This window comes from Varanus komodoensis, unplaced genomic scaffold (assembly GCF_004798865.1).
Source record: "Varanus komodoensis strain SLA01 unplaced genomic scaffold, ASM479886v1 scaffold12, whole genome shotgun sequence".
Taxonomy (NCBI): domain Eukaryota; kingdom Metazoa; phylum Chordata; class Lepidosauria; order Squamata; family Varanidae; genus Varanus; species Varanus komodoensis.
This window is the reverse complement of record NW_025335349.1, coordinates 866574-878217: the sequence shown is the minus strand read 5'-3', so window position 1 is coordinate 878217 and position 11644 is coordinate 866574. Positions and strand designations below refer to the sequence as shown.

Genomic DNA, 11644 nt, shown 5'->3' with positions numbered 1-11644 from the left:
TCAATACATAGCTCAGCTTTATTCATTTCAGAATGTAAGTCACTTTCCAGATAAATGTTTCTATTTTCTTTACAGCAGAGATTAAAAATCTATTTGTGAGACTGTGGAGAAATCTTCCAGAGTAGTTTCAGCATACAGCTCGTGGGATGCCTTGTTGCTTCCTGGTTACTTGCAATGGGATAACAATATTCTTCCGTTAATAGGCAGAAAGGCAAAATTAATTGGCAATATTTCTGTTTACTTCAGAATGGATTTCATCTCAGCATTGCACCAGTCTGGTAAGTTATTCTCTACATTTAGCATCTACTCCTAATTGGTGTCTGAAAAAGACAAGGAACACAGGCATGCGTAATTGGGGAAGGCCTTTGCTTCAGCTACAGGCGGTATAGAAATGGAATAAATAGTGATAACACAGTGACCCTCTGAGATTCAACAAAATGACTTCTATTTAAATTCTAATTTACAATATTGAGAATTGGACTGATCACCATTCAACATTTTACCAAGCCAACAACACACTAAGTCTTAATCAATGACTGATCAATAAAATGTTTGTGATAAAGAAGGTAATTTCACGACAATAAACTAGTTGAAGCCTGATTACCTTTTAAAGCATGACACAAAGTGGCTTAAACACATTCACTGTCCCGAAAAGATGTGCCTCAGAATACACTTCAGGATGTTGTGAATAATCACACAAATCACCCCCACTATTCTTGCAATATCAGAGTAATCCAGAGGCAGAGAACTTGTGGTCCTCCAAATGTTCTAGAATTACAACTCCTATCATCCTTGACCACTGGTCATGCTACCCAGGGCTGATGGGAGTTAAAAGTATATTGTTAAAAACAATATCTGGAAGACCATGGATTCCCCAAGTCCTGACATAATCTTATGCATATGTTTAATCGTACACATTCAGGCCCAGTGAATTTAATGGCAACTAGTCCCAAATAAGAATGCACAGTATTGCAGCCTTAGAATGTTAAACATACTCATGGGGACAACAGCTCATACTTGTGGGAAGCTCTTACCTGTATTCCCGATAAGACTGGGATTAGATGACCTGGAGTTCATGAAAAAGCCTTCTCTGTGGTCGAACCCACACTGTGGCGCTCCCTTCCTTGGGAGGTCTATTTGGCCCCTTCTCTGCCTTCCTTAATCCTCTGCTAAAGCTGTTTAACCCTAAAGTAACCCTCCGTGGCCAGAGCTGCATAAGCATAATGGCAATCAGCACGCACTGCAGCTCCTCAAGGGTAAGTCATGTTATGCAAACTGGCCAGGAGTAAGGGGCTCACCTTTTGAAGGTTACTTTGCACAAACTGATGCAATAACTAGTAGGGCTGTTCCAATTCTGCCATTCCTTAAAATCGTTAGGAACTGACTGGGGCCAGGTCTCTTAGGGAACCAGAAGCTCAGTGAGCACAAATGAAAATATGGTGCATACAAGTCACATTTGGCAAGCTTCAAAGGTATTATCAAATTATTTGCGTGTAACTGAAGCCAGGATAGCAACTGGTTCAAAACAGAGAACAAATTACCTGCTCTTGCTTCTAGCCAGGACATCTCACAGTGGCATCTTGTGTCTAAAAGACAACAGCAATCAGTCAGTCAGTCAGTCAGTCAACCAACCAACGCCTAATAAACCTTGTGAAGTTTAATGTGATATGATGCTGCAACAGCTGCTGGGCTTCTCCTGAGGATTAGAAGGGCCATGCTGCATCAGACCAAGGAGTCATCTAATCCAGCACTTGTTCATTCAGCGGCCAGCCTGCTGCCCCCTGGGAAACCTTCAAGCAGGACATGATTGCAGGAGCACCTGCCCAGCCATGTGCCCCAGCAACTGGTGTGCACAGACACACTGCCTCTGATCCTGGAGCAGACCCAGGACTGTTTGCCTTCTCCTCCACGAATGACTTGCATGAGTCTGTCAGTGGATACAAGCTTCATGTCCAAGCATTAACTTCCATGGATATGCAAACTGAATCTCTGTGCTGTACCGGGAATGACCATGCAATGTCCTGCTTGTGAATCACTCTGGTGCTGCCAGAGACAGAAGACTATCCTAGATGTTCTCATCCAGTACAGCAGCTTGTGGATTCTTATGAAACGGGCTAGTTAAGTCTTGAGGGCAACTGCAAGCACAAACTCTCCCAAACCTGAGGCCAGAACACACCCTTGCCACTGGCGCCTTCACTGCGGCTGCTCCTTCCCACCTCCACCTGCCTGGCCGCTACGTCTCCTCTCTCTGCCCCTCGCCATCAACATTCGTCTCCTTTTCCACCCCCACATGCCCTGCCTACCACATTGCTGCTGTTGCTCACCATTCTGCAGGGAAAGCAGCTTAGCACAGCCTTTCAGAGGGATCCTTCCCTGCAGTTGGCCCTTCTGGGACTGCAGACTATGCCGCTGGTGATCTGCAGAGACACTGCAGCTCCCACAGTGCATTCCGGCATGGCCATCTCTCTCAAGAGCCAAGCTAGTCCCTTTCCAGCCAAAGTGGCTCTTCAGAGACCTTGCCCACAATTACGAGACACATCATACGACCCCCAATGCCACTGGAAGGCACACCACCAGTATTTATTGATTTGGTTCCGTGCCAGTGGTTCATGCAAAGCTCTCTGGGCCATTTACAGCAATGCATAAAAACAAGATAACAATAGGTATATTGTCTGACTCATATGTTATAAGGTGTACACTGTGCCGCACTTTTATCAAAGCTTTTAAGTGTTGAAAGGCTATAAGAGGCTCAATGCAAGACACTTGGTTATTTAGTGGCAAATGACCCTCCATTCATGAATGTGGAATATTAACGATTGTTTGTCAGGTGACATGGCTGACGACGGGCTGGCGACCAGGTTCCAGGGCAAGCCGACGAGCAGGCAGACACAGGCGAGTGTCTGTTCAGCACCTTGCCTCACAGATGAGGAGCATCGTATCGGGTGGGCCATGACTGGTTCCTCAGGTCACCTGGTCTGTCTGGGCTGCCAAAGCTGTAGCACTGTCCCTGGCAGCCATGACAGAGTGATGGTGCTGCAGAGCAGATATCTGGCCGGAGGCTCCTGCGGCCTTTGCGCTCCCCTGGCAGGGCAGGCATCCTGCTACAGAGTGCACCACTGGAGGCTTCTGATGCCTGACAGAGCCACAGAATAGTTCCTGCCTCATTGACAGGAATTAGGGTCATACCTTAGCTGGGTTTGGCAGAACTGTTGCCAAGCTCTCTTCTGAGTCTGCACTGATCTTTGTTGTGAAGCCTTCCATTGTCTGGAAAATCTCCTTTGCTTAGATCTTGCTCTTCATGGTAGACAAGCGAGGAAAGCTGTAAAATGTCCATTTATAAAAGACATTGTTGTTTTGAACAAAGCACTCTCTTTGTTTCTTGCATTTGAAGGGGAGGAAAGAAACTAGCTTTCAGAAGAAGTCGATCAGGCTCAGCCACTAGGACTAGTACATTCCTTGAGGGTGGCCACTTATGCTTGATCAAAAAAGAGAAAAGGCATCACCAAAAGAAGAAAATAGCATCCTATTTAGCAATAAAAATAATATACTAAGTTATATATTGAAGCAAATTTGGGCAACATCATCAGCATCATCTAAAGAAAAATGCAACACATCTCACCATACTGTCAAAGATTGCGACCAGGTGAGCTGTTTGCCAGCCTGTTCAGTCTGCTCTCTTGGTGCTAAATGCAGATGGACAAACTCCATGCTCAACTCCTCCTTTTCAGCCAGAACTGGACCAGACATCTCTTCAGAGCAAGGATAGTCCACTGTGGAGAGGAAACATGGCCACCCTACTTTGCTTTATTGAAAGGAAGTCCAGGAAGGATTCCCATAGACACCCTGGAAGCTGCATTATACTGAGCCAAATGAGTGGTCCATGCAGCTCAGTTTTGGGTACACTGAATGGGCAGGAGTATTTCCCAGCCTTACTCGAGGTGCTGGGGATTGACCTGCCCTATCTAGGGTGACCAGCAGTCCTACCTTACAGAGCACAGTCCTCTACTTGAATGTGTCCTGTTTGAAGGGTTCTCCACTCCAAAATCAGTTTGAAGATCAAGAACCCTAAGAAAGGAGAGCTGAGGGTTCTTGATGCTGTCCATCAGCAGTGTACACCTGGACAGCATTTCTACTCAAGAAGTTTCTATTCCCACATTGTAGAGAACAAGCCGAAAACCCAAAAAGCCTGGACCAAGGGACACGGGCTCAGTCCACCATATACTGGAGGAGGGAGGGACCATCATTGGATTTATAGAATTCAACAGACATCTTAACAAAATGAATGCAAATTAAGAAGGATACGCTGAACAAGCAGGATCTCACCCAAATCTCATGAACCCAGCCCTGAAGAACTGTCCAGCTCTTCCGTACATGGAAGGGAGCAAGCCAGGCAATTCTGAAGGACAAACTGGTGACGGGAAGTGACTTCAGCTCATGAAAGTGACCTGAGCTCTGCAGTCCTGGTGTTATCCAAGAGTTATTTTTTTATTTATATGCTAGTTCTCTGATTTTAAATGTTTCATGGAGAATGAAGCTATATTCGCTCTAAACACTTGTCTGTCTGTTCACTGGTGATGTCCAGAAAATTGACCTTCCTTTTTTTGTGCTTACGAAGTAAGGAAAGGCTGCTGCTGAAATTGAGACAGAATAAGAACTGTGGGGTAGCTTGGGTAATTTTAGGACCTGGACTTAATGGTCTTATGCCCACTCCTGAACTTTAAAAGGCTGTGTTTTGTTACATTAATACAGCAATTAACTTTTCTCTTGACCCAACCACAACTTGGGTACAACTTCTTTTGCACTCCTGATACATTAGGAGCAAAATATTGAGAAAACATCCAGTCATACATTTTGTTTTCCATATGGGCAGTTTTTCATTTTAAACTCACTTAAATCATAGCACCATTGTGACCACTGGAATATAACAGAGTTTGCGTCTACTGCCCTGAACCTAATAATTGACATTCCATCATAGAAAGGGATAAAATATACTTTACAGTTCAATAATAAAATAAGGCACCTGTAACATCTAACATGCTCAACAAGCCATTTAGGCTCTATTTAAAGGAGAGGCATTACAGTAAGCATCTGGACATCTTTCGGTGGCAGGGAGTGTTGAACATGCATGGTTGCTCCTGCCATCACCTGCCCCTCTCTGGGCTGAGAGCGGGGGACCTGGACTTTGCCTCCAAGGTCCAATCCTAGCAGCAACACTGGTCGAGAGAGAAAAAGCAAGAGCATTGCCTAGTGATCAGCCTGAGGGTTAATGCATTAGTAAGGAGAGGGTACCCGCAGGTGTGAGCAAACTCACTTGTTAAATAAGGTGCATTCTGATACTTCTCCTCTTTCCCCTTTCACTACATCAACTAGCAAGAGTTAGTGCCATCATTTTGCATGTCTTTAGAAATGGGAAGTGCTAGCTCATTACCTCTTCGGAGCTGAGGGCTTCATTTTCTGGAATAGGCACTATTGGGTGATTGGGCTGCAAAGAAAGGAAAGGTCAGGAACATTAGCAGGCAGCTGAAGTAGCCAGAAGGGCATATAATGACGGAAGCATGAAAAACACTTGGCACAATGTAAATGAATGGTCAGTGCAAGAAGATTAAATGTTCAGTTCTTGCAAAGCAGGCCAGCTTGTGATCCCTACATGTTAATTCATTCCTTTGTCAAACTGCTCCGTGCTCCAGCAGCCAAAGTTTGCAAAGATTAGGACACTTAAAAAGACTGGGTAGTTTACAAGATTAAAAACCTTAAAAATGCAATACGGTACATAGTAGAAAAACTATTTATATACGCCAACAGCACACATGCACGTCAACAATTGGAAGTCCTGGGACCCAATTAAAAAATTCCTTCTTATATGTTGCCAAATACCTGAGAAATCTTAGCCTGGCAGCAAAAGGAGGGCAACGCTGGCACAAGGAGGCTCCAAGAGTTGATGTCTGAGAAACTCCCCATCTTGTATTACTAGCGAAATGCAATCACTATGGCAGGCAGTGTATGTATGCAGAGTGCAGGCTTGTATATGCAAAAGTTCCTGGAACTGTGTCTCACACTGCTGTGGGAAGAGCAAATCACTCCCCCGTCCCCCCCAGCACACCACTTCTGCAACCTCCTGTTCTTGCCTGGGAATCAGTAAGCACTGGTTAGCCTGTCTCTACAACAGTAGCCCCAAGAACAATCCTTCACTTTCCCCCATATGATTGACAGCGGTGTCAACAAATGTTGAAGTGCAGGCACTGACAGGCCCACAGCCATGCCTCAAGGAGAATCCCAAAATGAGGACAGCTGTGTCAAACCAGCTCCAGCCGTCTGAATCTCCACAAGGTGTTTTGCAGAGCTAATGGGTCTTAATAGGACCAACCTACCAAGGACTGCAGCTAAAATGAGAAGGCAGGGGGCCATGTGGGGCCGGGGGAGGTGACATCCATGCCCTACTAAGACAGAAGTGCTGCTGACGTGTCCCCGAGTATCCTGGCTGAGATGAGCCACTGATGACTGAATACGTGAAGTGTGAAGTGTGCATGCCGAGACCACCGGGATGGGGGCTAACCCTCCTTGGGGTATTCTGGGGACCCAGGAAGAAAAAATTTAAGTCTTTTCCTATCCCCATGGTCTGGGGAAGTACTAGCCAGCCATACAGTGATTCTATATGCTCAGACTGCTTTGAAAGGGAATTCACCTTATCGCTTTACCTGCCTACCAGTTATATAGCCATGAGGACTAAAAGAAAGGAAGCTGCTTAGAGGCAGTCTCCACTGAATATCAGTTGCTGCGGGCCAGGGCGGAGGAAGAGAATCACTGCAGAGTTCAAACCTTTCCTGTGGGCTTCCCAGAACCATCTGGCTGGCCACTGTAGGGAACGGGATGCTGACCGAGATGAATCCTGTCCTGAAGATTAAGCAAGATGCCACTTACACTGGCTGTGTGTCGGACTAGCTGCAACACTTTCCTTAGAAGATGCAGCTGCTGGTAGCCCCAGCCAGATCAGAGTCCCAGTGATGGGGAGGAACGTTAACCCACTGAGAGGGACTGCAGCCTTCTGGCTGAGAATACCCCCTTGAACCACCTTTTTAAAAAAAGTGGTGGTGGAGAAAAAGCTAAACTGGGGGGAAGCAGCTGCAGGGCAGTATGTCAGCAGGAATGCTGAGCAAGGAAAGAATTAACCTTACCTCTCACACGCATTATAGTCTGCCAGCCGTTTTTTGTAAACACACACGCGGCATTAAAACAACACAAAATCCTGCCTGGTTTGACCCTGCTCCAGCAAGATTCTTGTGCTCTTCTGGTCCTACCTGGCAACACTCCCCCCCCTGCTCCTGCCCCTGCTTCTCACTGCTTTCACTCCTCATCCTCCCATCACCGCACGGCAAAGGGGGCAAGCCAAACCCTCCCCTCCAAAATGGCCCAAGCAGGGTCTTTCTGCTTGACACAGTGCTTGACTGTTTTCCACAGCCAAGAACAGCAGCCTTTTACTTATGAGCAAATGAAGTGAGTCCATGAGGTTACTCTAGTTCTCTGACCTGGGCCAGAGACCAGCCATTCTGAATCAAGCTGAATAATCCTATTCTTCTTGGTCACATGGAATGCAGTGTAACCGAATGTTAGAAGGCAGGTGTTTGTTTGTGTATTTATTTATAATTGTATGAGTTACTTGTCAGCTCCCGCAGGCCTCTAAAGCGATCTGCAATTTAAAACTTTAGGACAATTTAAAGTTGTTCAAACATTCCTGCTCTCCACTTGGCCATAAAAATATTTAAAATTAAGTGGGATATATTTGAATTCATGCCAAAGCCACACAGAACATAAATAGCCTGTTTAAAACTAAATAAAAAGAGTGGCAGTCATATTTCACTGAGGACAGAACTGAAACATCAGGGTACATCACAAAGTAGGATATACCTGTGTCACCATCACCACCAAACAGTCTTGCTGGTTGGAAACACAGAAGGGCTTCCAAATCACATCTTAAACAATGGGCAGAGGCACTCTTTTAGGTATCCTGACACCCTGCTATTTTGGGCTTACAGGTAAGTAACAGCTCCTTCAACTGTGCCAAGAAACAAATCAGCAGCCAGCTAGCAGTGTGCTTGATGCCAAATCAGTAAAATATGGTCAATGAAACACGCATCAGATGACAAGCCGGCTGCTGCATTTCACGCTATAAGGACAGCAAGTTACACAATCTAAGCCAAAGGTTGTTAAAGAATAAATCCATGTGGCCAGATCTACCTTCTCCAGGAAGGGGCACTATTGATGCAAGTCAAAAGTTGGCAAAAGCACCCCTGGCCTCGGCACCCACCTGACCCTCCGCGAACAATGCTGGGTCTGGAGGCACCCTCAGCCTGTGACCTGATCCTGCAGAGGTAGCACCATTCTGTCCAGAGCAGGCCATACCCCCACCCCATTCACCATGTCAAGACAAGGTTCCATAGCCCCCTCAGCACCAACGTACAGAGAGAGACAGAAATGAGGATTATCAGCATAATGATGAGATCCAGCCTCAGACCTCTAATGGCCTCTTCCCACATCTTCATGTTGATATTAAAAAGCATAAGAGCAATAGAGATCCCTGATGGTCCCCAGCCAGTGCCCAGGGGCCAGCACGCCCTCCCAGAAACATTCGGCCAGGTAAGTTCAGAGTGACTGCAACACAGTGTTTTCAAGTTCTATACTGGCTAAATGTCTGAGAAGGTTATCTCTATTTTTTATTAATTTATATCCCGCCCTTTTCCTCTCTTGCAAAGACCTCAAAACAGCTTACATAGTCTTCCTCCAAAGTCATCCTATAGGTGGATTAGACAGAAAGTCAGTGACTGGTCTAAAGATACCCAGGGAGCTTCATGGCCAAGTGGGGATTAGAACTCAGATCTCCCAAGCCCCAGTCCGACACAATTGCCACTACCCCCCCACTGGCTGATGGCATCAAATGATGTCATGAAATCCAGCAATGCCAATATGGAAGCACCTTCTGTATTTAGTTCCTGGAGCAGGTAATCTCCCAAGGCTATGCCAAAACTGGCTCTCAAAACCTCTAGATTGGAAAGGATCCAAATTATTGGCTTCATCCAAGAAACTTGAGAATTAAGTCACCATCACTTGTTCTGAAAAGGAAAGTTGAAGAATGTCACCCAAGAAAAATGGCACAAGCCTACTCTTTGTGGTGGTGGTTTCTCCCTCGCCTTGAAAAAGTAGTATCACAAGTTCTTTCAGAGGAATTGAGACACAGAAACATTTGCCCATCGACCTGTGAAAGGGAAAAAGAACTCTGCACCAAGTCATGAGCTGTGCAGCTAAAGTAATTCCGATGTAATTCTGCAAATCCATATAGAGGGCCATGCTGACTGGCATGGCTTAGGACTCTTCCTTCCTCACACATTCACATTCTCCCTTTCCCAGCTAGATATTTTGGCACAGACTTTGGCACAGTAGTTGCAATTATGGAGGAGTATATAACAGATTAATTGGAGGTTCAGTCCTTTAGCATAAGAGGCTGGTTTGTATTTGCTTTCAGCGTTTTGCATAGTACTGCAGATTACCTGCAGTCACTCACAGCAGTATTCTGGGATTTCTGGAGAACGTTTTTGCAGTAGGAGTTCTTTTCATCACAATAGCTTTATACAGCCTTGGCATCAAGGTCTTACATTTGGCAAGAGGCAAATACCATAGCAACAAAACTGTGTAGCTTCTGATGTCTTTTCTATCTTGTTTAATTAATGTATGATTATCTCTTCCAAATATTCATTTGCCCTGGATTTTTGAGACAGGCAAATTTGTTTTGTCTTGGGGTGGGTTGTGGTGGGGTCGGGGAAGCATTTAAAATTTGCAAAATGATTTGTTTCTAATGGATTATTCTATTTATTGCTACAGCAACCTTTTACATCCCATTTAGTTGTGCTAATGGTGAAAGGTAACAGTAATAACAGAAGATGAGGACTTTCTTACAAATAGCCATACCAAGTTATATTTCATTTTTATCCTATATTCTAAGATCCTACAAGTAGTCTTTGATAAAGTGTTAAAACCATATATCCTAAATGTTTTATCCAGATGAGAATTAAATATTCATTTCTATTATCATTTCATCTCTGATATATAGCTAATACTTTTTCTGATATGCAGGCAGATGATAATTCACCCAATTTTCAGAAATTTGGACTATGGACTTTTCTACATGAGGTTGTTAATATGCAGCATTATCTGCTGCAATTCTGCTGCAAATCTCTCAGTTTTGTTGCAGAATAAGATCCAAGCATCGCACAAGGAGCATTTACTTTCCTACTTTCCTGCTATATAAGCTCTAGTTGGCACTGTGACAAAGCAGAAATAAACAAATAATTGTACTTTCTTTTGACATTAGAAATAATGCAGTCTTTTCTAGCTTCTAAAAAAAGGCCCTTGCACAAGCTGCTGCTTACAAACAGAAGCGAAACTGGAGGGTCATAATGAACCTGTGAACAATAGTGATGAGGAAATTATGAGCACAGAAGCAACGCTTCACGCAGAAAAGCTCTCTCTCTCTCTAGAAAAGCTCTATCAGAACTAAACTGCACTGAAATAACTGAGTAGCTGAGTGCACTGAAGTAGTGGAGGTAACAGGCATTCATGCCAGTCTTGTATTCACATGTTGCACAGACTTACATATGATGTGCTTGTGTATATTCATTTTGCCATGGTAGCCTTTCTGTCAATCCATTTATTACATTTTGGCATCACTCTGCACTGCAAAAGCAACTTACACAAAACAGGATACAACTTACACAAAACAGGATACAACAACAAACAGGAGCAACTCTAGGGGCTACGGGTTACCATAAAATTCCTCCTCCAAGGCTGGACAGAGCTCCAATCCTAGATCTCCCCTCTCCACCACACCCTCAAGTCTAAGACCCTAAGCAGTAGCAAGTCCAGTGCTGAAAGTGCTACATGTAGCACTGCGGCTTAATCTTCAGTGAAGCACACCCAAAATTGAACAGCAACATGTGTTTGTCATACAGAAGGGGACAGAGGGAGGAAAAGCTGCACAAACATCAGGCAGGGCAGAAACACACACACACACTTATGGAAAAGCCATGGAACTGCACAGTTCGGAACGACAGAGAAACCCTTTGAGATGATGCAGCGGCTAATATAATAAAGGCCCACATAGCCTAGACCAGTGGTGGCGAACCTATGGCACACGTGCCACAGCGGGCACTCAGAGCCTACTCTGTCATCACGCAAGCCAAGTCACTCCAGCATTGCCCCAGCAGCCAAGCATCGGATAACAGCCCACATAGGGGCCATGTGCATGCTCAGAAAGGAGGAGCGGCACCAGACAATGATGTCACGAGCCATGACTCATTAGCCGCAACTCGTCCAAGCTTTCGCATGGCTGGTCAGTGCACTGCTAAGTGTGTGTGTGTGTGTGTGTGTGTGTGTGTGTGTTTGCTTGGGCTGGCTGTGAGTTGTTTTTTTCTAAACTAAACTCTCAGTTCTCAGGTTTTATTGCAGTGTTGGCACTCTGCGATAAGTCAGTGAGGTTTGGGTTGCAGTTTGGGCACTCGGTCTCTAAAAGGTTCGCCATCACTGACCTAGACTGCACACCCTCAGGTAGGTTTCTTCTAACAGGACAGGGTCTCAGTCAGGATACCAAGCTTACAAG

At 45.0% G+C, this 11644-nt stretch overlaps 1 protein-coding gene across 8 annotated transcripts in view; it reads right to left on the bottom strand.

Annotated features, from left to right (window-relative positions):
• Nucleotides 1-11644, bottom strand: part of LOC123019302 (muscular LMNA interacting protein) — an 85373-nt gene continuing 73729 nt past the window's right edge. For 5 of the 8 annotated variants that reach the window (XM_044422104.1, XM_044422098.1, XM_044422102.1 and 2 more), the window contains 4 exons: nt 5429-5482; nt 3187-3319; nt 1542-1586; nt 1-320 (listed from right to left, as the gene is read on the bottom strand). In XM_044422104.1, coding sequence (XP_044278039.1) covers nt 3188-3319; nt 5429-5482 — 186 coding nt within the window. In that variant the 3' untranslated portion in view covers nt 1-320; nt 1542-1586; nt 3187. Of the gene's footprint in view, nt 321-1541; nt 1587-3186; nt 3320-5428; nt 5483-8968; nt 9105-11644 lie in introns of those variants that run through there. The other 3 variants (XM_044422099.1, XM_044422103.1, XR_006413903.1) reach the window with 3 other exon arrangements.